Below are 22,061 nucleotides of genomic sequence, written 5' to 3'. Positions count from 1 at the left end.
AGTGTCAGCCTCTTCGAAATTTGCAATTATTTTGTAAGTTCTTTTTAAATTATTATCGTTTTTGTGGTTAGTCTATATACAAAGTACGCTGTTGCCCATGTTTTAAGAAAAAACACAACCTTCATGAAGCTTATAGTAAAATCGTAAAATCGTGGTGGTTTTTGTTATTAACTTTGCTCATATTTTTGAATAGAAGTGTATCTTGTTCAACGTGCATGTGACTCAGTGAATCCCTCCTTTCAAGGGTGGGACCCCCTTTTAATATCCTGCAAATGAGACGTGCATACAAACAAGCTCTAATAACCATAATCTCATGATTTAATTGTCGTCGGTCATAGGACGTCCTATACCTGTCGACGTCAATACTTGATTTTCATTACCAAGGGTCCCAAATGCGCGGTGTACTTTTAATTAGAAATCCCTTCTGCCCTTGCAATCAATCACGCAAGCCCGGTTCTCAATGGACGTAAATTTTTCTTTGACCCTGGTAATGAGTTTGGAAATGTGGATTTATGCTCGCGAGTCGCTGATTCTATTAAATCCAGGCGAGCGCCGCCGACTCAGGCGATCAATCGTTGTAATAAGCCGACGAGTCCCAATGCACCCGCTTTGTCTTCCGTCTTTCAAATCGATCCTTCCTTTTCTCTTACTTCGAATGTCTGCATCGTTACGCTACAAAAAGAATTACACAACGAACATGTGGGCATAAATTCAATTCTATATTCTTTTTAATTGCCATTGTGATTTAGAAAGCCACATATGTTCCAATACACAATGCTTGTCCCCAACATTTTTCAGCCATTCAAGGTTTAATTGAAGCAAGAACAACGCATGCTTGTATTTCAGCGAAAACTATACAACGTTTTTTTTAAGTTTAACTCGAATACAAAGTATTGCCCTACATAAAGTACAAGAGTCTGTAAATTGTTTGTTTCATTTTAGATGTTGAAATAGCATTTGCAAATGACCGCTTTGCCCCAATTGACCAATATGCCTGATCCAAAACGCAAACAAACATGTCATTGAACGCATTTTCAATCTCATTTTTTTAATGAGCAATTGACCTTTGGACAGACATCATCTGTTCCGAACAGTTGTTACGTAATTGGTAAAATTTAATTTTAAATTGATTTTATAATTGCAAATATCCAAGAAGGAAATAGGGCTTGTTTTTGTGAACCATGTAAAAAAAATCAACACTTGTATTGGCAATAACGCATATAGGCTAGAGTATACTTTTGGCCAAACTTCTCGTACACCTTTAGTGAATAGCATCACAGTAAATATAGTTGATTAATCTACAGACGCAAATACTGATAAAAACGTTTTTGTTAGAGGTCCACAATCTTTTTTTTCTTCACGTTTACCCCATGAGCGTAAGTCGGACTTTTCAGGTTCGAAATTAAGTTTGAATAAAACAGGCTCGAATCGGGCCTGATATTACGCTTGGCTTCATTCATGTCGCAATTCAAGCTACTTTGGGCCAAATTCGTGCTTTATTCAGGTTCAGGCTGGGTTTCAGGCTTGTACTTTCGGATTCACCTTTTATATTGGACACAAATTTATGCCCTTTCGAAGATCCACTAAATACCTTAATCACACCTACCTCAATAGTTTCTCCTTGCTTACATTTACACCAAAATTATTGTAAGTTTACTCTCGGTAAATAGGTTGGGAATAGGTATACATTGACATTAAACCGGTCGGCCAGCAATGTAGCGATTTCGCTTAAACCAACATATTTACTTTAACTCTCCTGTGGAATAGGTCCGGATGTTTCAAGCTAATACACAAAACAGTCCACGCATGTAAACGGATTGTCGGTTTAATTGCGTGCACGTATAGAGCCGCATAGAAAAAAATCAATACGCATGGAATATGTATAATTGCCTGTAAACGATTTCTTTCCACTGCTAGGGGATTACATGGTATATTAAAAAAGTCGAAGTTGCTGATTGTATTTTACTAAATCGTTCAGCGACGCACATTGCAGTGTAATGAAACATCAACGTTTTGTGGTTTATTACCGTTCTATTGGTAAATAAACAAATACAAAAAATACAAACATTTGTTAATACAAATACAAAGGCATTAAACAAAATAACAGACTTGATATGCGTTTGTTTTGATTAAAACAGAACCGAACTTGACTTTTTGCGATTTGCTTTGAACCATTTATACTGTCACAACTGTCATACGAAACCAAACAGTTTTCTGGGCAGTCATTCAAAAAATCGAGCTCTTGCTGGGATTTGAACCAACGGCCAAAACTTATCCAGGACTATAGCTTTGTCATTGTGCTTAGATGACATTTTATTATAGCTGCCTCCAAAAGTTGGACGTGTACGATATTGTCCATCCTTAATCTCCATTAAACCACGCCATGTGGCCGTTTTTCAAGCCTCCAATGTGCTCAGATTCATATATAAAGGAAACTAAGGGAACTTGACCAGTTTTCAACGAAAGTTTATGCTGTTTCAGTCGTCTAGTTGTTTTGCGGGGACCAGACTTGTAAGTTGTTGTAGTTGTTTCTGAAACTGCTGGTAAACGTTAGCAAAGTTTTTCAAGGCGGCGTCGCGGCCAAAAACGTTTGCCGTCAACGATACTGGCGCCTCCTTGTGGATGTTTGACAACAAAGAAGCGCGAAAGAGGTTCGCGAAAACCGAGTAATTGTTTGTTGTTGCGCGAAGCCGCTCCTCCGCGCCAAAGCTGGAGGACAAATTAGAGGAGTAAGAGGAGAGGTGAGAGGAAGAGCTGCTCCTCAGGAGGTTTTCAATACTGTGGGAGCATTTAGGTTTTCCCTCATGTGAAGAGTCCTCTGAATTTGATCCCGCACTACTAGGATGCTCGCACGTAAAAGCAGGTGGAGATAATATAGGATCATTTATTCCCTGATCTCTTTTCCAGGATACAAGTGGAAGTTGACTTCCAGGAGAAATAATCTCTTTTGAATTGCTCATCGAATAGTTAATAAAGTAAGGAAGATCACTGTCAGACCCTAGTGGCTTTTTGATCCCAACTTCTTCTCTTTCAATGACATCCGCATCAGTGTACTTGCATCTTTTCACCTCGGAGGAACTTTTCGACTCTTTCGCCATAGCCTGCATCATCATCTTTCTCCGCTTTCTCTCTTCCTTTTGTTTTTCTCTTCTCTCGACCTCCTCTGGCTCCATGGGTTCTCCTACAAAATTAATTACGGATTAAATTCGGTAAAAAAAACGTACCAACTGTTTGTTTCACTCAGATTTTGGTTTTTAGATACCTACAACAATTTTAATTAAAATTAAAGTACACAAAATTTTAATATTTTTGCTGCTGTTATCAGACGCTAATCTAAATATGTTTTTTCTCGGTTATGCTTTTTCATGTTACGCAGCCTTCCACGGTTACTAAACTTTTGCAGTTTGACACAATTAGGGTTGAAATTTTGGGACGATATTGACAAATCAGATCGTTCCAGGAAAAGATAAGTTTTGTTTAAAATCTTCAGTTAGAAATGTCATATTAGGAATCTACCCCCATGTGAACGTAAAAAACTACGCGCTTTAGTCTCAAAACTTCGACAAATGCTTATGCCATCATCAGTGATAGCACATTTAAAATCTTAGCTTAAATATGCCTCATTCGAAATCGACTCACATATATGTAGACATAAAAGCTACACGCTTTATTGCAACAAATGTAGGCAAATGCCATCATCAGTAATAGCATGCCACGGGCACGAGCATGATTAGATTCATATTTATTATATAGTACTAAAGTTTTTTTTTTTTTTTACCTGAGCAGAGTGTAAGTTGAGCGTTGTGAGGGGGGCGGCCCGGTGCTTTTTTCGTATTTTCCCGCTTCCGCCATTTTGCGCGTCGATTCTGGAACCAAACCTGTTTGTGAACAAACAATGCAACGCGTCAAATAACAATCAATTCATTCTTGTGTCTCTATAACTTTATTATGATTCATGTATGTACGTTGTGTTGGATTAGAAGTCTAGAGGTTTAGGGTTAAAATCCCATAAGATATGTTGATGCGATTGCAAGTTGCGAAATTACATTTCGTTTTTATCGACATTAAACACAAATTTGATGACATTTTAACATCGAAAATAAAAAATATGTCGGTGTTACAAAAAATGGTTGTGCATAAGAATGATAAAAACGCATGAAATAAAAGTTACAACAGCACACAAAAGATCTAATAAAAATGCATGGTGGTTATGCTTATAAACAGGTTGACATAAGTTCATGATTCCATTTTGTGCATCATGAAGCACTTGTAGCCACAGCGAAAAAGTTATGGAAATCGCAGATTCCAAAATAAAATGTTAACAGTCTTGGCCTTTTTAGTCGCAAAAGTTTTCTTATGCTTAAGATTTTTATTGCTCTGACGTGGGATATTACGGATCAAATAACAGTGCCTGGTGAGGCATGACGACAAAACACATGTAAGGAATCCTGAAGGTAGCAATTTGCGAAATCAAATCTCGTCTAATATTTCCACGAACAAAGGGCAAAGCCTTAACAGCGGCCCTAGATAATGCCAGCAATTTGTTCGAAATTAGATTTTCCTCCTTTATTCTTTTATTCTTCTTTTGGATAACAAGCTGCCAATTTGCGGGCGCTTGATTTACCCCTGAAACGTAGCCTGACAAATGACCCCCAATTTACGTAAGCCCTGGTCGATATCGCTTCAATGCCTAATGTAATCTAAACTTGTATGTATAAGGGGTGGGTAAAGTGTTAGAAACAAGGGTTCCACATAATAGGCGACCTGCACTAAACCAGGGGCCTCGTTTCAATTATATCTTTACATGTCAGTGCAAGCGCAAATAATAGCCGCTATTGCATTGATCAGTTCAGGGCGAGGAATTATCCCTCTCCTGCGGCTTGAAAGGCAAAGCAAATCCGCGTAGATCAGAGGACGGATTTGTTCCTATTGGCGTAACTTCAGCCGACCGACGGTAAGCCTCCTTCACAATGTTTAGAAAGCTTCACCGTTTTGGTACAACTTCGCCTAAACGTTTTTTTAACGCTTGTGTACGTAACTAAATCAGTTACGTGTTTTATAAATTCGTTGGGAGGTTTTTGTCAGATACTTTCGCTATTTAAACAAACATCATAATTACCTGAACTCTCGACTCGACCAAATCAAGTCTGGATGCCAATGCCTCCCGCATATATACGTCCGGATAGTGGGAATCCGTAAACGCTTTCTCCAGCTCATCCAGTTGCCAACTGCTGAAGTTAGTTCTCGTTCTACGTCGTTTGCCCTGTGCGTTGTCGAAGTGAAGACTTTCTGTTGAGTAAAGGACAACTTTTCAATTTTTTTACATACAAATGTTGTGTTCTTTTAATGTAGTGGCATTTGCGACCAAAAAACATCACTTTCCGTTGTTTCTGTGTTTTATTAGTAAGATTAATATTGTAAGATATTGGTTAATTGTGGTATATTGGTAAACATTTTTCATAGAAACGACTGGTACATACGTAAAGCTTGTGATTTGCACAAGCTTTTCCAAACTGTTATCCCTTACTAAATTAAAGCAACTATGTTGAAAATGTGGAATTGTGAAGTCATTTGTTCACGGTTAATTTGTATACAATTGACACGGTTTTCGCATGTTTTACTGGATCACCGGAAAACATAGGTAAAACATGGTTATTTTTTTCACAACCTACCCAAAGCCAGAATGTGTTCTGTAAAAAACAAACATTCTGTTTTGGCAATGAGTTGTTAATAAGCTAGGACAATGGCGTAGCTAAAGCGTGTTTATCGTCTATCTGTAATTTGTGTCCTTTACTTTGTTGGCCTGCTGATCAAAATGAAATAAACATCGGCAAAAATCCCATGATATGCGTAAAACTGAACCATTAAAAGTGAATTTACAAGGCAAGTCGTGATTTAATTGACGGATAGCCGAACGGGAGGGAAGCTTAATTAATTCAATCACCACGCTCGCCCCTTACAATCTGTCGCCACCAGTAAAGCACACATAACTGTCGATCGCGTCTTCTTTTATTTACGACACCATTCGACACGCGTTTGTGACGTAATCAATGGGGAATTCGCGCGTGGATTAGCCCCCCACTCGGCCTGGTGAATGATTGTTCCAGAATCGGCGTTTAATTGGTCAATTTTACGCGTCTTACACTTCGGCCGCTGGATGGCGACGCGATTACTGAGTATAATCTTCTGGATAAGATATAAGATATATTTAACAATATTTATGCTATTTCATAATATTTCATTCATAAACGATTCGTATTTTTTTTACCAAAGATCCCACCTAAGCGTTTTTGCAACCAAACCGATGCTATTGTTTTGTGGTCGTATAACTATTATCTTTCAGGTTTTTATTTCGAACTAAAGCTCATCGGCATTGATTCCAGAAAACAGTCGGAAAAACAATAAAACATTGCAAAGCTAGCTTTTGGAAAAGTAATGTTTTTGTGAAATTCTTTTCATATGAATATACTGTTGTTTTCAGCAATATTTCAAACTTTTCGTTTTGCCCAACCGGCAATTATAAACAACTTATCCGACGTTTCGGCTTCTCATTCGGGGCGTCTTTCTCGTGTTTTAACTCATGGGACAACAACGAATCTACTTTTTTACCAAATTTTGTCAAAATCATTGCGTTTATGCCAGAAATCGCTTCCCTAACATTTCAAAATGCGATTGAATAAACACATTGTACGCAAAAATGTTAAAAAACAAGCAAACTAGTATTTTCGATTTGGTAGGATTTTCTTACATTACCAGAAAACTTTTTTCACTAACATCGTTATAAGTCTTACGAAAGACAAAAAATCGTGAACTTTCAAATTGGTTTAAATTCGAACCTCGCGTGTCGAAGCTCTGTGACGACATACGGTTGTATTGTCACGTCACACAAGGCAGCAATAAACCCGGCGCGACGAAGGTTCCGCTTCTTCTGTTCGGAATTCATTACTCAATCCAATAAGCATGCTCGCTTGAGCGATGGTTGGCCGCCATTTAATCCCGGCCGAGATTGTCACGCCTCGTTAATCAAGCGATCACGTGTCTGTTTGACGTGCCGATTTGCTTATTGCTTTATTTTGTGTTGTCAGGAATCGAATGTCTTAATATTTGAGATTTGAAATTTAAAGCGTTTTTCGCACCTGTGTGGGTAAATGAAATGTCTCTGTAGACTTGATAGTACAAGTTTACCTTGCCATGTTTTTTAAGAGTCAACCAAGCACACTCATTTCTTCGATGTTTTCATGACATTTTTCGTTTTTTTACTGCATTTTACCGAAACCATAAGACAATTAACAAAAGAAATAATATATTTAATTAAACGCAAATGCAGCTGCACGTTTGACTTTTATAAACAGGTTAATAACTTGCTTTTGCAGCAATATGCACAATAACACCGTTTTCCTTGCTTCTAAACTGCGCGTATCATTTGCGAGAGATTACCAGTCTGCTTTAACCTTTCCACCCGTTAGGGGCTGTTTAAAATCCCGGTTAAACCAATAACAGGAGTGTGAAAATTTAATCGAATTCAATTGAAACGCGACAGCAGGCCACGATTGAAACTTGCCTTATTTCTATCGCCCTTTGATACAATTAAGTAAGGTTTTAAAATTTGTAACGGCGGCGTATGGAAAACTGCTAACCGACTAAAGTTGGTGTTTAAATGCGGTGGATTTAGGAGATTTTAAAACCCTTACGTAAACATTAACAGTGCGTATATTGAGGGTAAACTTTTTTATTGTTTAAGTTACCACAAAATCATTATAGTTTTTGTTATCCTAAAACTTTATTATATTATTTACGCTTTTTATAACGCCATAAGCTTGTCGAACTAAGTTTCTTGTCTTTGGTCGTTTAGTTTCATTTAATACATCATAAATGGAAATTTAAACTTTGTTTTTTATGCTTGCCAGCTAGGTATGTAAAGTGGTTTACTGTGGTACTTTTCCAATCAAGTTTTAACTATTTTTTTAAATTCACTCACTTTTTAAAATCTAAGCTTGTAAAAAACATTAGTGTCCCTCCAATAATGGTTCAAAGTTCGAAAAAAACGACACTATTGTACGTTTTATGAAAGTTCGTCGCATATATATTCTACTTAAATAGGAACGGAAGATCATTATAGCGGCAAAATCGATATAGCTCAACAAAAACACAAACAACTTTAAAATTCGGAAAACTTCAGTTTTGCACTTTTGCAATTAAAGCAGTGGTTCTCAACTCGTTTTATGCCATGAACCATCGGCCGAGTAAAATTAAGATCGTGGGACCCTTCCATTTTCGAGCAAGATTGAATTAATTAGCATATGCAACAAGCATTTGGGCTTGAAGTAATTTCTTCGTAACCGATTGTCAAGAATAAGATAAAATTATTAACAGCTAACATTTTGACCCTCTTTTAGTATATAATATGCAATCATCTTCAGTTTATCACCAAATTTAGTGGACGTCCTGTGGAACACCCAAAAATTCATTATGGACCACCAGTTGAGAACCACTGTTTTAAAATCTCGCTTTGCATTCTATCGACGTTTGTTAAATTAAGTTACTTCAATAAAGTTTACCTGTGTTGTGTTCGGTTGAGTTAAGTCCCATCAGCGATCTGCCTAAACCATCATGGGATCCCCACAATCCACTGGTGACACGCAGAAGCTCCTCATTGGACGAAAACTGAGCACTTGAATCCATATCATGTGATGTCGATGGACTGGACTGAAACAGATTGAAACTTTGTTTAAAATCTTACCTAAAAATGAGTGGCCGGTATCTTTAAAAATACCCTTTCGGTTAATATTGCATATTATTGCATAGGATAGAAATTTGTTTTCCTAGTACAGATAAAACATAGTAAACAGTTTTAGTTTTTATTCTTGAAAGCTGTTTAATTAACAGATCTTCTGTCTTAAAAAACTTGTAATTTACTTGTACTACATAAGAAACGCAAATACATTGTCTATACATTCATGTTTTGCTTTAACAAGTGAAAACTGCCTAGTTTTTTTTATGCCACAACATGTTTCCCCCAATGTATTTTAAACATTTTAAAAAAATCATCTTGTTTTTTTCTGCGAATCACGGTATTTTTTTTTTAGTTCAAATAACAGTTACCGAATCAGACGAGGTTTTTCGAAGCATTTCATCAGATTCAGTCGACATTGGTTCATTTTGCTTTGACCCCGCGTTGAAACCAAACATGCCGGCGGAAAATGGATCTCCAAATAACGGCGGACGCAAGGCAAACTGTCCTGGTGTCAGATTGCGATGGCCGGCTGACGAAGGCAGAAATATTGGTAGAAATGGTTGCATCGGATATGCTCCACTCATGGTAAAACCGCTTGCGTAACAGATTTAATTAATGTTGACAGTTATTACCTTTCTAGTCTGTCGAAAACATACAAAAACTTTACTAATTAATGAAATTTTTTTGAAAACAAAGAAACAATTATAACATTTTTTAAGTCATAAACTGTATAGAAACCGCTTTTTCTGCTCATGCTAAGGTTTGTTCCTGAAAGCAATATCACAAAAAATACTACAAAAAACACAGGTATAGATTGTTTCATACACTGTAATTACTGCCTACGAGTCTAAAACAAACTTAAGATTGCAGCTATTTCTCTTATGATAACAACTACAGAGATCAAAACAACTCACTACTTGATACATATTCTGCAAATATTTTATGATTTATCTTTATTGTTACATTATATACAGAACGATACAACAAACCATCTATTTAGAAGATCTATGTTATCCATTTTAAAACTTTCTTTTTTATGTGTCCTAAAAGCACCTGTCATCTGTGTTTGTTAATACAATTCTCTTTAAAGTTACAGTTCCATTAAAAGTAAAACGTCCGTATAGTGACGAGACACTACCACGTTGAAGCCGTCCTTTATATCCTACATTGATCCCTAGATTTTAACAACGAACAAATCTCTTTTTTTTCACATCTCTTCAAGTCTCTCTCTCTCACCCCAGAGTCCGAAACTCTCGGGGGAGCGAGCTTGGCACTGACGTCATCAACGCGTGTTTGCATTTACGAGGAGCGGTAAGCCAATTAAAACCGTCCACATCACATTGAAACGGTCATACGCATAATGTCGATATTATTTTTGCATGTAAATTGTGCTGTTTTTTATCGATCCCGAGTTATTAGATTGGTCGAGTTGTTTTTGACGAACGTTTCAGCGCGGTTTGTTTAAAGGATCGCCGCCTGGCCAATTAAACGTGTCAGAAAAATATTAATGCAATTTGGCCGCAACGGTCTTCGCATGAATATTGGAATCGATTTTTTGTTTGCAACGCTCTAGCGCAAATATTTAACAAAAGATGCCGCTTTGTAGCTCAATATAGTTAAACGTTTATTTAAAACTCCAGCAAATGGTTGTTTAAAGTTATTTATTTGTTCTCGCGCGATCGTTTTAATTCACTGTTAGCAAATTGTTTTTCTCTATGAATCGCAGTTTTTCTTTCAAATTTCAAATTTAACAACAAAACTATAAAACTTAAACTTTATTACGCGTAAAATGCGTAGCTTTTTCATTTTCAGATATTAAGTTGAAATATTACTTTGTGACGCATATAGTGCAAAATAGATTACAAAAAATAAACGACTTTTAACTTATAATGGATTTCCTCATTTGGGTTTACTAACATGTAACAAAATTTAACTAACCAGTCAATTAAGTGACAAAAATATTTTAAGTGCTCTACTAAAATTAAAATGCATTAGATTCGTTGGTATGGGTATTAAATATTAAATTTTAAACGCTGCCTTATAAGGTTTTTACTATGAAGCTCTCATAAAATTGTAGAATACATGGATTTGTGTTTAAGTACTTAAGATAAAAACTTGAAACACACTGTGTTACGAAGCTCGTTGGAGAAAATTAAAACTAGATATTTTCAATTTTTGCACAAATTGTAATAGTTTCCGCGATTTTTGTTTTGTTGCTATCTTAGCAGTTAGATTCGGTTTCAGACAGATCGCAACAAATTATTCTTCCGATGGTTGGTAAAAATGCTCAAATGGTCAAATAAATTCGGTAAACCGAATTTTCGTTACATCACTAGTTTTTACTGTGGAGAAAAATATCTGGCATCTTTGTTTTCTGTCGTTCAATCAAGTTTGTTAGGTAACCTATTTCCTGATTTAAAATCAAAAGCAGATGTTTTAAATTCGTATTGCAGCTTGGCACTGGACCAACGCGGTCAAGTTTTCGGACTCAATAAACGATTTGTCTTAGTTAAGGGTCACAATTAAAAATCGTAATGCAATGTATTATTCGGACAAATTATGTAAGAAGCTTTACCGAGGTTTAAATTTAAACCCTAATTGAGTTTGGTCGAATAATTCAAAACATGCCCTCATTTCAAGCACATACAAACAAATATATGATTTACTGATAATAAATTTATTGGTTTATATATGCGTTTAATGAAGGAAGTGTAAGTACATACTTAATTGTTACGCAATTATTACGTCAATATTAGTAATGTCATAATGCCATAAAAATGCTGTTGACAAACCGTATTTGTTAATTGAAATTTTCCAAACATTTAAAACCAGTCAAAGAAAATGTCTGTCATCTTTTCTATTTCTTTTCTTTTTTTTTCACGGGGTTCGAACCCAGGACACTCCCGGGGGCGAATCCCGATCAAGGTTTTTTTAAGTCTGTATATGGGTCAGGCGCGCCAGACCATTCGGCCAGGTTCCTTTCCGCGATTTCCGTTTGTTACCGGCACAACAGCGCCGGTTAGCGACGTGATACAAGTCCTAAAACCAGTGGCGGGTTGTGTAAACGCACTGTCCCACTACAGTCAAATTCAATACATGATATTTCTGTTATTCTTTTTTTATGTTTGTATAAAGGACATCTATCAGTTTTTAAAATCTTTTTTTAACTGCACATCTCGCGTTAAAACCACTGCTTGGTAGCAAAGGCACGACAAATGGTGGTTTGCAAATCAGCTGAAATTTACTGCCACGCAACCATAAAACGTTTTACAAATTTACATGTGGCAACTAATTTACTCTGTTAGATTTGGCCCCTTTTTTGTATTTAATATGTGTGTTTTGAAATAATCAGTTTTGTATAACTGAATGTATAGAAACCGAATCACTGCTTGTGATTCCTTATTCGGAATGAGCTCGAGTCAAAGAGCTGCATAGCAATTCATGAGGTACAGCCTCATTAACGTGCAAGTTTTCATTGCTTGGCGTCTCATGACATGCGTTGCATAATAATTAATAGGATTTTTGTCGATATGTTTATGTGCCTTCAGTTCGCAACACAAGGCACATTTAGATGCAAGTGCTTGAAGTCAACTGAAAAAGCACGAACTTGCGAAGAAAAGTAAGTTTTGTTAATCTTTTACACTTTTGTAGTATAGGTACTTTAGTTTATGAACTGAACAAACTTTTTACGAGGCTCTTTATTTCTGAAACTGAAAGTCAATCTAAGTGAAATATTAGTAGTATATGTTATTAAAATTGCAAAATAACCTATTCAACATCGATAATGTCAGCTACTGTCGTATTTTTACGTTGTGTTTGCATTGGTGCGAGTTTGTTGTGTGTGGGTCACAGCACAAGTGGCTGATGGCAACATGCCTGCTACTGACATAGTATTTCCTGAGGCGCACATCGTGCGTTGGAGCAGCGTGTCATTCTAATTTTGGAGTTGATCTCTGCGTGCATGCTTTTGGTTTACAAAACTTTTGTTTCGATCAGTATCAACTGAAAACTTCCGGGTGGCAGTCCAATAGATCAAGAAGGTAGTCAAAGAGGATTTCAGTCAGATGCCTTAGCTAAAACTAAATTTTGTCCGATGATGAGTCAATGAGAATAAGCATCCTGGTAAAAAGGCCTGGTTATTTCCTGATCGAATTATGAGATACATTCGGACGTTTAAAAAATAGTGACTAGTCATTTTGATCTCCTCCTTCGATTAGCAGTTTTGAGTCGTGACACTAAATTGCAGCAAATTGTTTTTGAGAAGATTGTGTTGTTGCCTGGAAGCACAGACTCGGTAGAGTCTCAAAATATACAATTGGTTTGATGTCATGTTGTATTTAAACTGGTATTTTTAGAAAAAAGGTTTTCACAAAATGTGTCTCGTGCCTAAGAATGCTTTCTGATTAGTTTAAGATTGGGTTGCCACAAGCTCGGCACAGGGTTTTGTAAGCATGTCTAAGTATATTTATCTTTTTCTATTAATTGATCAATAGTCGCTTGTACGTTAGTTACCTGCAATGAAACAAATCATGACTAGCACAAGGCTATCCACAAGTTTTTTACGGGTAATGAATAAAACGTTTCTGGTTATGAATCGTTTCGTCAACTCTTTTTAACTTTGCTATATAAAGCAGTCGAGTGTCACTGAAACCACAACGAAAGGTCGCCAAGAGTTTGTTGTCGGTTTGGTCATCGAACGGTCATGGGATGTCTGTTGGGCGGCAGCATTATTTTTGCTTGAGCAATTCATACGTAAAGGTTGCGGGTATCAGTGACTTTCCGCAATTGACATTCACACGCCAACTTGTTTGAAGTTTGTACAATGAGGTTTCGCTACAGCTAGTGATATGACGCTGTAATGCGTATGTAATGCATTTAACAACAGTGGATATTTCTTTAACCATGTCCATAGATTTTGCGATAGATAAAAACATTGTATTTAGGGCAACAATAATCATTCACAATGCAGAAGTGTGGAAGCGGATGTTACTTTTCCATTGATTTTGTATTGGGTGTAAGTGGATCAAACAGAAGAGGGTTTACCAACGTTTTTGTATGGAATAGCATTCTGTATTATAATTTTTAAATGTAGAGGCAGTAAGTATGGGAGATATAGAACCACAACGTTGTAATAAAACATTTTTATAATATTCTGGTCCATGCAGTGTTAGATAGCCTTACGTTACATTCATCAAATTCTACGGCAACTCTTACTTTTAATTGATACTGACATTTGTTGTAAAAAAGTGAAGTTGTTACCTGGAAGGCTCACAAAAACATACAGAACATGAACAGAACCGTGTGACAATCACTTAAACATAGCATACCTCAGTTCATCTCAAGAAATTGTTGAACCCCAATCCAACCCAATGCAGAGACGGGGTGACATTGTACCCCGACACAGCTTGGATCAAGGTATAGATTGTCCTAAACTCAACCACATATTGACCCAAGGAACAAATTATGTTCGACCCCAACCCAGTTTGGCTGAAGTATCAGAAGATGCTGAACCCCAAACCAGCTTAACCAAAGGACCAAATGATACTGAAAGTCCGTCTATTCCAACCCAAAGTTCCGGCGACGTCGTACCCCAACACAGTCCAACCGATGAATCCAAGGTTATGGTGCCCCAGTCAAGTTCAAACCATCAGTTGCCAGTAGATGTTCAGAGCAGGAATTTGGTTTTCAACTTGGTAAGACTTCTCAAAAAAATGTAATTTTTTCTTCTAACAAGCTTTTTGTGTATAGGGAAGCGAACAAGCACCTCAGATTGGAGATACAAACATCCACACAACTGGACCAGTTTACAACGCTCCAGTCTATCAACAACATATCACACATCATGTAACAGTATACCAGTCATACGAACAAGCTCACTGCTCGTCTCAGTTGCCTGCTCCACAATATTTGAATGAAGAAACTTTACCAAAACAACCAGCCTCACCTTGTACACCCGAACAAGCTCACTGCTCGTCTCAGTTGCCTGCTCCACATGACTTTGATGAAGAAACTTCACCCAAACTCCCTGTCACATCTCATTCGCCCAAACAAGCTAACTACTCATCTCACGTACCTGCTCCATGTGACATCGATGAAGAATTCCCACCCAAACATCCTGCTGCACCTCCCTCGCCCGAACAAATGCAAAAATATTGCGAACATCAATCATCAGTGCAGCAACACACAAAACCAAAACCGGCTGCGAACAATCGCCGCACAACTGGGTTTTCTACACTTTTCCGATTCCTGACCAAACGAAGGTGCTTGTTTTTTTACATTGATGACCCTACTTTTAATTGTTTTACTACGTTGAAGTGTAAAGGTATTAGTTAAACGTATAAGTTTTGTGCTGTTAGTTGATATCTTAAATCTAATTTTTGTGATACGAGTTTATACTTATTGTGCAGACAAAAACCCGAACAGGTTCTGAGGTTGTTGCTCAAACAAAGGGCGGAAGCCATTGCCGGCGAAGAATCGTCACTTGCAGATTTTGCGAAAAGGGCAATAACACCTGTCAGCCTTGGCATAGTCAGCAAACCACAGCAAATTGATGACGAGTTTCAAACAGAAGGACATTATCGCCGTAGAAAAGAACTTGCAAAGGTTTACGACAGACCAGAAAGTGACATTACCTGCGAAGAAATGTTTGCTCGTTCAAAAGAAAAAGCACAACTAGAAATGGAAAACAAATTCGAACCAGATGAAGTGAAAGCAAAACAAGATTACGTGGAAAAACATGGAAACGTGGTCGGTGTGGTTGGACAAGCTGGAATAGGAAAGACGACCTCAGCCAAAAAGTGGACCATGCAAAGTTTAAGGGGAGAGTTGTTCGGAAAGACTTCCTTCTTCTTCTACATTGTGATCAGGCACATCGACTTCACTAGGGAGATGACACTTCTTCAGTTTCTTCTCTCCACCATGTCGATTGAACAAGACTACACTCCGGAACAAGAAAATAGTATTCTGAAAGTAGTTTGTATGGATCCAAATGTTGTGATGATTTTCGACGGTTTCGACGAGGCAGCTTTTGAATCGTTTTCCACCGAAGTTCCCCGACCTTTACTACATTCGAAGTCGAAGGCTGAAAACTACCTAAAGCATTTGGCTGCAGGAAACTTGCTTCCACGCGCTCGGAAGATTTTTACATCACGACCAGCTCAACTATACAAGCTCCATCCTTCATATCGACCCAGGTTTATTGTTCAAATACTGGGATTGACTTCATCATCACAAGATGAGCTTGGACGTCAGATATGTGGAGACGAATACGCTGATATACAACAAAAGCTAGTGGAAAATCGCAATGTATTTGCATACTGCTATGTTCCTGTCAATTTTATATTGACACTTGTCTACTTAATGTATCATGTTGGAGATATTCAGTTTGTTTCACTTACTCGAGTCCTTGCTTTCACCTGTGGCCAATATCTTACAACCAATCATTTGAGAGGCCAAGAATCTGAGTTGGACAAACTGGCTAAATTGGCCTATGATGCATTTCTGAACATGGAGATCGTATTCAAGGCAATCGCATTCAAAAGAGCAGGTATTAAGGAATCCACAGCCGATGCATTTACAAACACATCAGTCACAAAGCACGGGAATCTCAAGCTGACGATATTGGATGGACACAAAGTTCGATATTTCTCTCATCTCATCTGGCAAGAGTTTTTTGCTGGTTTCTACCTGATGATGATCATGTCAATTGACGAGTTTGAGAAAGTCCTCAAACAACTTGCAGACGACAGATGGGAAGTTGTTTCCAAGTTTGTTTTCGGGATTTGCGATCCTTCGGTTTTTCATCAACTCGAGCCACTTGTTTCTGAGAGTTCAAGTAAGGATTGGAAGCAAAAGAAATCTCTGGTTTTGAATTTGATTCGGTACAATCCGGAGGTCAGCAATAAAGACGAAACCAAGCGAGTTTTCAGCTGGGCTTACGAGTCAAATGATCCGGAGATTGCTTCGGCTTTGGCCTCCTTACTTCCTTATAAATTCGACCTCTATGATTCATCTCTCCTTCCAGTTGATTTCGAGAATCTTTCTTATGTGATTCAACACAGATCGAAACCGGTAATATGATTTTTTTGTAAATGATTTGTATAGCTCCTCATTTGTTAACAGTTTTTACGTAACAACGTGAATATGCAAGCCACTTTGTTGCTGCATGACATAATAAACGACAAAAGTAAATTGCAGCAATGAAGACTATGAAACGTTGTAGTACACAATTAATATCATAAAGTTTATTTGATCTTTGTATTAACGATTCTTAGACCTTTAAATTTGTCCTTGCATTTCTGATACTATTTGTTGCTTTGAAATCAGCTGATGCGACTTGACCTCTCACACAATGATATAGGCAGCACGGGAGCAATATCACTGGCTCGTTGCGTTCCATATGTTGAAGAACTTATACTGCGAGGATGTGAAATCGGAAGTGAAGGCGTCGAGAAACTCTGTAAAGGAGTAGAAAAAATAGAAAAGCCGGTAAATCTTGTGGATTTTCGTTAAATGCGGGACTTACTTAATAGTTAAATTTTGTCTAAGTTCAAAAAATACATTTTAAGTATGATATGCAACAAATGTATTTTGTCACTCATCACTGATAACGGCATGAGCCTTTGCCGAAACTTTCAATGAAGCATATCCATTTTGTATATGTGGGCCGTTATGTTTGTCATTAAATTCATTTTATTTTGCGTTCTAATTCTGTTTATAGATGAATCTTCTTGATCTGTCTTTTAACGGGCTGAGACAAGAATGTGCTGAGTCATTGGCACGATGTGTCCACAAGGTCAAAGTGTTGATGATTCAGCACAGTAACTTAACTGAAGCGGGAAAGACTCGCATCAGATCAAGGTCGCAAGGACAAGTTTTGACCTGAAACTGTCTTTCACAAAAAATGCGCTAATTGAAACTATGCAACAATTTTTGGTAGTACTTGTCCAGACTGTGCACTGATGTGCCATTATTCCACCGCCAATGATGGCAATGTTCATTGGCTGAAAACGTCTAATGGAGTAAGTCACTATAGTTCACTGTCTGGATCAGTATCCTTCCTTGAAGATTATATATTGTTAACTTTATTCCCAACTATTATTGTTTGCTTTTTAGGGTTTTACGTCGTCCTCTAGTTGACATTCTTAATGCCATTTGTCTCCAAACTTGTAGTGGCTTTATTTCCACAAGTTATTGAAACTGTAGCATGAAATAATGCACTGCCCAAACGACTTCTAAAAAGTTTAATTACAATTTAACCAACACTTGATTAGAAAACATATACATCGACCCTTAATACTTCTGTATTTTTGTGCCATTTTACGTTTCAATTTTTAAATTGTACTTTTATGTTGCCTTTTACCTGCTTCTATCATTGACGTATTCAGCTAAACTTATCATTTTTTTAAGGTAACAATAATCTTTGCCTAATTACTAGGGATGTGCCAAAACTGTAAATGTTCTGTTTGGTCGAGCACCTGGCATCTCACTTTAATGCTCGGTGCTCGGCCGAACACGCTCGGTGCATTATGACGTCACAAAAAATCCCCTTTCTACGTTTTAGCTCTACAAGGCCTCTTCCGTCACCGGCGGTGTTTTGTTAAGTACATGCCGTACATGTCCATAAAGTACGCGTTTTTCCTCCATCTAGTGCATTTAAAAAATCATTCGTTTTTGTTCATAGACACCGTTTAAAACACTAGTTACATATGTTAGCAGGGCGTGAATATGCAAATTTAACACTCGGGTCAGTTTGTGCAACTGCTCGGCCGAGCACCGAGCATTAAAAATAGCGATGCTCGGTACCGAGTACTCGGGTTCTGGCTCGGCTCGGCCCATCCCTACTAATTACCTAAGGCGGGTTATTTGCTTCTAGCGTCGGACCTTTTTGTGACTTGGGTGAAAGTGTTAGATGTTAATTCTTGTGTGTCTACAACTTAAATTGAGCATACACAATGACCTAGCTTAAGCGTGTTTACCGTCTATCCGTAACTTGTGCCCTTTACTTTGTCGCACTTTATAAATCCTAACATCGGTTGGCTGTTTTGGCTGTTTTTGGCTTGTTTAACGCGATTGTGCTGCTACGATTTCTGTCACTATTAAGCAAAATAAACGCAACATCAGGCAAAATCCCATGATTGGCGTAAAACTGAACCCCTAAAAGTGAATTTACAAGGCAAGTCGTGATTTAATTGACGGGTAGCCGAACGGAAGGGAACAAAATTTAAATAATCAGTCCATTAAATGACAAAAATAAGTGCTCCACTAAAATTAAAATGCATTAGATTCGTTGGTATGGGTATTAAATATTAAATTTTAAACGCTGCCTTTTAAGGTTTTTACTATGAAGCTCTCATAAAATTGTAGAATACATGGATTTGTGTTTAAGTACTGAAGATAAAAACTTGAAACACACTTACGAAGTGTTACGAAGCTCGTTGGAGAAAATTAAAACTAGATATTTTAAATTTTTGCACAAATTGTTATAGTTTGCGCGATTTTTGTTTTGTTGTTAAAATGTGTTGTGTTTAAACAAGTATCACTAGGGGCAGATGTTTTTAGTATTTGTAATGGCCACACATACAAATATTCATTTTATGCCAAATAAGTTGCTTTGTGCGCCTGTAATATTTGATATTTTAATATCTTATGTAACTTTTGAGTGGTGACCTAGCAAGTCCCCTACCCTACAGGTACTTTTTACGAAAACCTGTAGTGTTCGGTTTTATGTTAATGTTCGGTAATGAGTCTCAAGGTTATAACTTCGTCACTACAAATTTAAAGAGGTATACCACCGTCCTTAACCTCCCTAGCTCCTGAGCTTGTCAGGACCGGAGTCCTGGAAACTTCACACACGTGTCTTACAATTCGGTTCGTTTGTTTATTACTCCTGAAAGGCACAAGAAGGAAAGAGAAAAAAGAGATCGAAACAAACGAGTGCAGTTTTATATATACCCCGGATACAGGCGTTAAATCGTACACATATGCTCTCGCCATTGGCTCTTGCACAAATTCCCACAGAAAGCAGCGTCCAATCACAGCACAGGATCAAACATACGGCAAAAGCTCGCAAACACCAGATCACAAAGCCGCATCTGCATCCTAATTAACTGCGACAGGAAATATTACTAAGTCCGAACATGATTTGTCAATACAGTTGGATGTGGTGCTACACATTTTAACTTCCCCGCAAGCTCTGAGCTAGCGAGTCAAAAACGAGCGATTTTGGTAAACAACTATTGCAAATTTAATCATAAACATTACTGCCAAGGTAGTGGTGTATATAGAATACATCGTGTAGACGTTTCGACAATCTCTGTTGTCATCATCAGTACATGTTTTCAATCAAGCTGTAGAACACGGTATATAAAGCACTAAGGAAAAAAAGGAAAAGCCAGATGTGTGAAGTGACGTCACAGACGATAACAGGGAACGACGTTTAGAACGGTGGCGTAGACGAAAAGATAAGAACCGGAGATATGGGTCAGGTGTTGAACAGACGCAAGGGCATGGAAACTGTGTCGATGTTGAGCTCGGGTTCATGCCTTTGAATAAAAAGCGATTCGAGAAACAACAGTCTCACGCGGTCTTGGTTTGCGTCCAAAATCTCCGGCTCGGCAAAATTAACTTTATGTGTCGGATTCGATAAAATGTGCCGGCACACTTCTGATTTTTGGTCCATGCGATGTTCTTTAATTCTTACAGCGAGATTTCGCCGCGTTTCCCCAATGTATGAAGCGCCGCAGTTGCAAACCAACCGGTAAACAACGTTAGTTCTTTTGATGTGCTCCTGGCGCTCTTTTATAAGAAAATGCCGTGAAAGTTTGTTCGTTTCATGGACAAGACGTAAGCGGATGTTGGCCCCGGTTCGATGAACAAAATGCCCCAATTCACGCGCAATGTTGTAAGATACTGGGCCGAGAAATGGAAGTCTTGCAACCACGTATCTCTCCTCGTTTGAATCGTTGTTTAATACCTTCGATTGGTGTTTTTTGTTCAGAAACCCTTTGATACACCCGTCCACAAAGTTGTGGGGATAACCATTCGCTCCAAGCATTTTCTTGACCTTCTTAAATTCTTCATGCATTATTATGTATGAATTAGCGATTCCGTACGCCCTGTTGAGAAGACACAGTACTAAATTCCGCTTATAACGAGCAGGTACGAAGCTTTCCCATTTGGTGTAAAGACCAGTGTTGGTTGGCTTCCGGTAGGTACAGGTATTAATTCCTACACTTGTTTTTTCCACCATGACGTCGAGAAAGTGAATGGTGCCGCTTTGCTCTTCTTCTTTGCTGAAGGTGATGTTGGGATGTACCGAGGTTATGTTTTTATAAAACCCATGAAGAGCAGTTTTGGAAGGAAAAACCAAGAAAAGGTCATCCACGTAACGACACAGAATCTCAGGTTTGTTTTTAGTCGTGGTGGATTTTAAAGCGGTGTCGACAACGTAGTTCATAAAAACGTCAGCTAGCAGAGGTGCAATAGGTGATCCCATTGCAATGCCGTCGATCTGCTTATAGTACTGTTCGTTAAATTGAAAGGTGGTAGTTGTAGCGGCCCAATGCAACAGTTTTTTCATACGCCTATTGTTTAACCCGTTAAACGAAGTGTCACTTTGCTGAAATATGGAATTGAGCACGAGGGAAATGGTAAATTCCACAGGTATGTTGGTGAAAAGGTCCCGAACATCAAAGGTTGCCAATATTTTGTCGTGAATTGACTTGCCTTTAAGTAAGGTGGTAAAGGCGAAGGTGTCCTTGATATTGGTGTAGTGTTCCCGCAACTCGGACAAGGACGATGATAGCCAGGTTGCGCAGGCATGATTAAAGCTTCCACATGACGATAAAATCGGTCTGAGGGGAGTGGACGGCTTGTGGATCTTGGGAAGACCATACAGGGTCGGTGTGGTGGCGCTAGTAGGATGGATACGCAAATAGTCTTCGTCGCTTAATGCCTCTGCCTTCTTTAGGTAACGGATGTGGTTTTGGAACTTGCTTAAATTGGCCAGGTTGTCATCTGACGAGCAGGGTTTGAACTTCTGTTTGTTTGCGAGAATGTCCATCATTTTCGAAACATAGACAGAACGCTCTTCATGGGTTTTATAAAAACATAAACTCGGTACATCCCAACATCACCTTCAGCAAAGAAGAAGAGCAAAGCGGCACCATTCACTTTCTCGACGTCATGGTGGAAAACACAAGTGTAGGAATTAATACCTGTACCTACCGGAAGCCAACCAACACTGGTCTTTACACCAAATGGGAAAGCTTCGTACCTGCTCGTTACAAGCGGAATTTAGTACTGTGTCTTCTCAACAGGGCGTACG

The 22,061-nt window shown here is 38.1% G+C and overlaps 3 protein-coding genes across 3 annotated transcripts; 1 reads left to right on the top strand and 2 right to left on the bottom strand.

Moving 5' to 3' along the window:
- Positions 1 to 1,809: 1,809 nt before the first annotated feature.
- LOC145225267 (uncharacterized) lies at positions 1,810 to 9,386 on the bottom strand. The gene is made up of 5 exons (XM_080091958.1): positions 9,103 to 9,386; positions 8,559 to 8,706; positions 5,120 to 5,289; positions 3,779 to 3,878; positions 1,810 to 3,181 (listed from the first exon to the last, which is right to left on the bottom strand). Exons 1-5 carry the CDS (start codon positions 9,316 to 9,318, stop codon positions 2,478 to 2,480), a joined length of 1,338 nt encoding a protein of 445 aa, XP_079948084.1. The 5' UTR covers positions 9,319 to 9,386; the 3' UTR covers positions 1,810 to 2,477.
- A 4,286-nt stretch (positions 9,387 to 13,672) lies between these two features.
- LOC145225221 (protein NLRC5-like) lies at positions 13,673 to 18,852 on the top strand. The gene is made up of 5 exons (XM_080091906.1): positions 13,673 to 14,427; positions 14,483 to 14,994; positions 15,142 to 16,804; positions 17,060 to 17,221; positions 17,454 to 18,852. The coding sequence occupies exons 1-5, from the start codon at positions 14,104 to 14,106 to the stop codon at positions 17,616 to 17,618; spliced, it is 2,826 nt and encodes a 941-aa protein (XP_079948032.1). The 5' UTR covers positions 13,673 to 14,103; the 3' UTR covers positions 17,619 to 18,852.
- A 1,364-nt stretch (positions 18,853 to 20,216) lies between these two features.
- LOC145223731 (uncharacterized) lies at positions 20,217 to 21,800 on the bottom strand. The gene has a single exon (XM_080090123.1). The coding sequence runs from the start codon at positions 21,798 to 21,800 to the stop codon at positions 20,217 to 20,219; it is 1,584 nt and encodes a 527-aa protein (XP_079946249.1).
- Positions 21,801 to 22,061: the final 261 nt, after the last annotated feature.

The sequence above is a fragment of the Phallusia mammillata genome, chromosome 4 (genome assembly GCF_965637545.1).
Source record: "Phallusia mammillata chromosome 4, kaPhaMamm4.hap1.1, whole genome shotgun sequence".
Taxonomy (NCBI): Eukaryota; Metazoa; Chordata; class Ascidiacea; order Phlebobranchia; family Ascidiidae; genus Phallusia; species Phallusia mammillata.
This window is presented reverse-complemented; position numbering and strand designations above follow the sequence as displayed.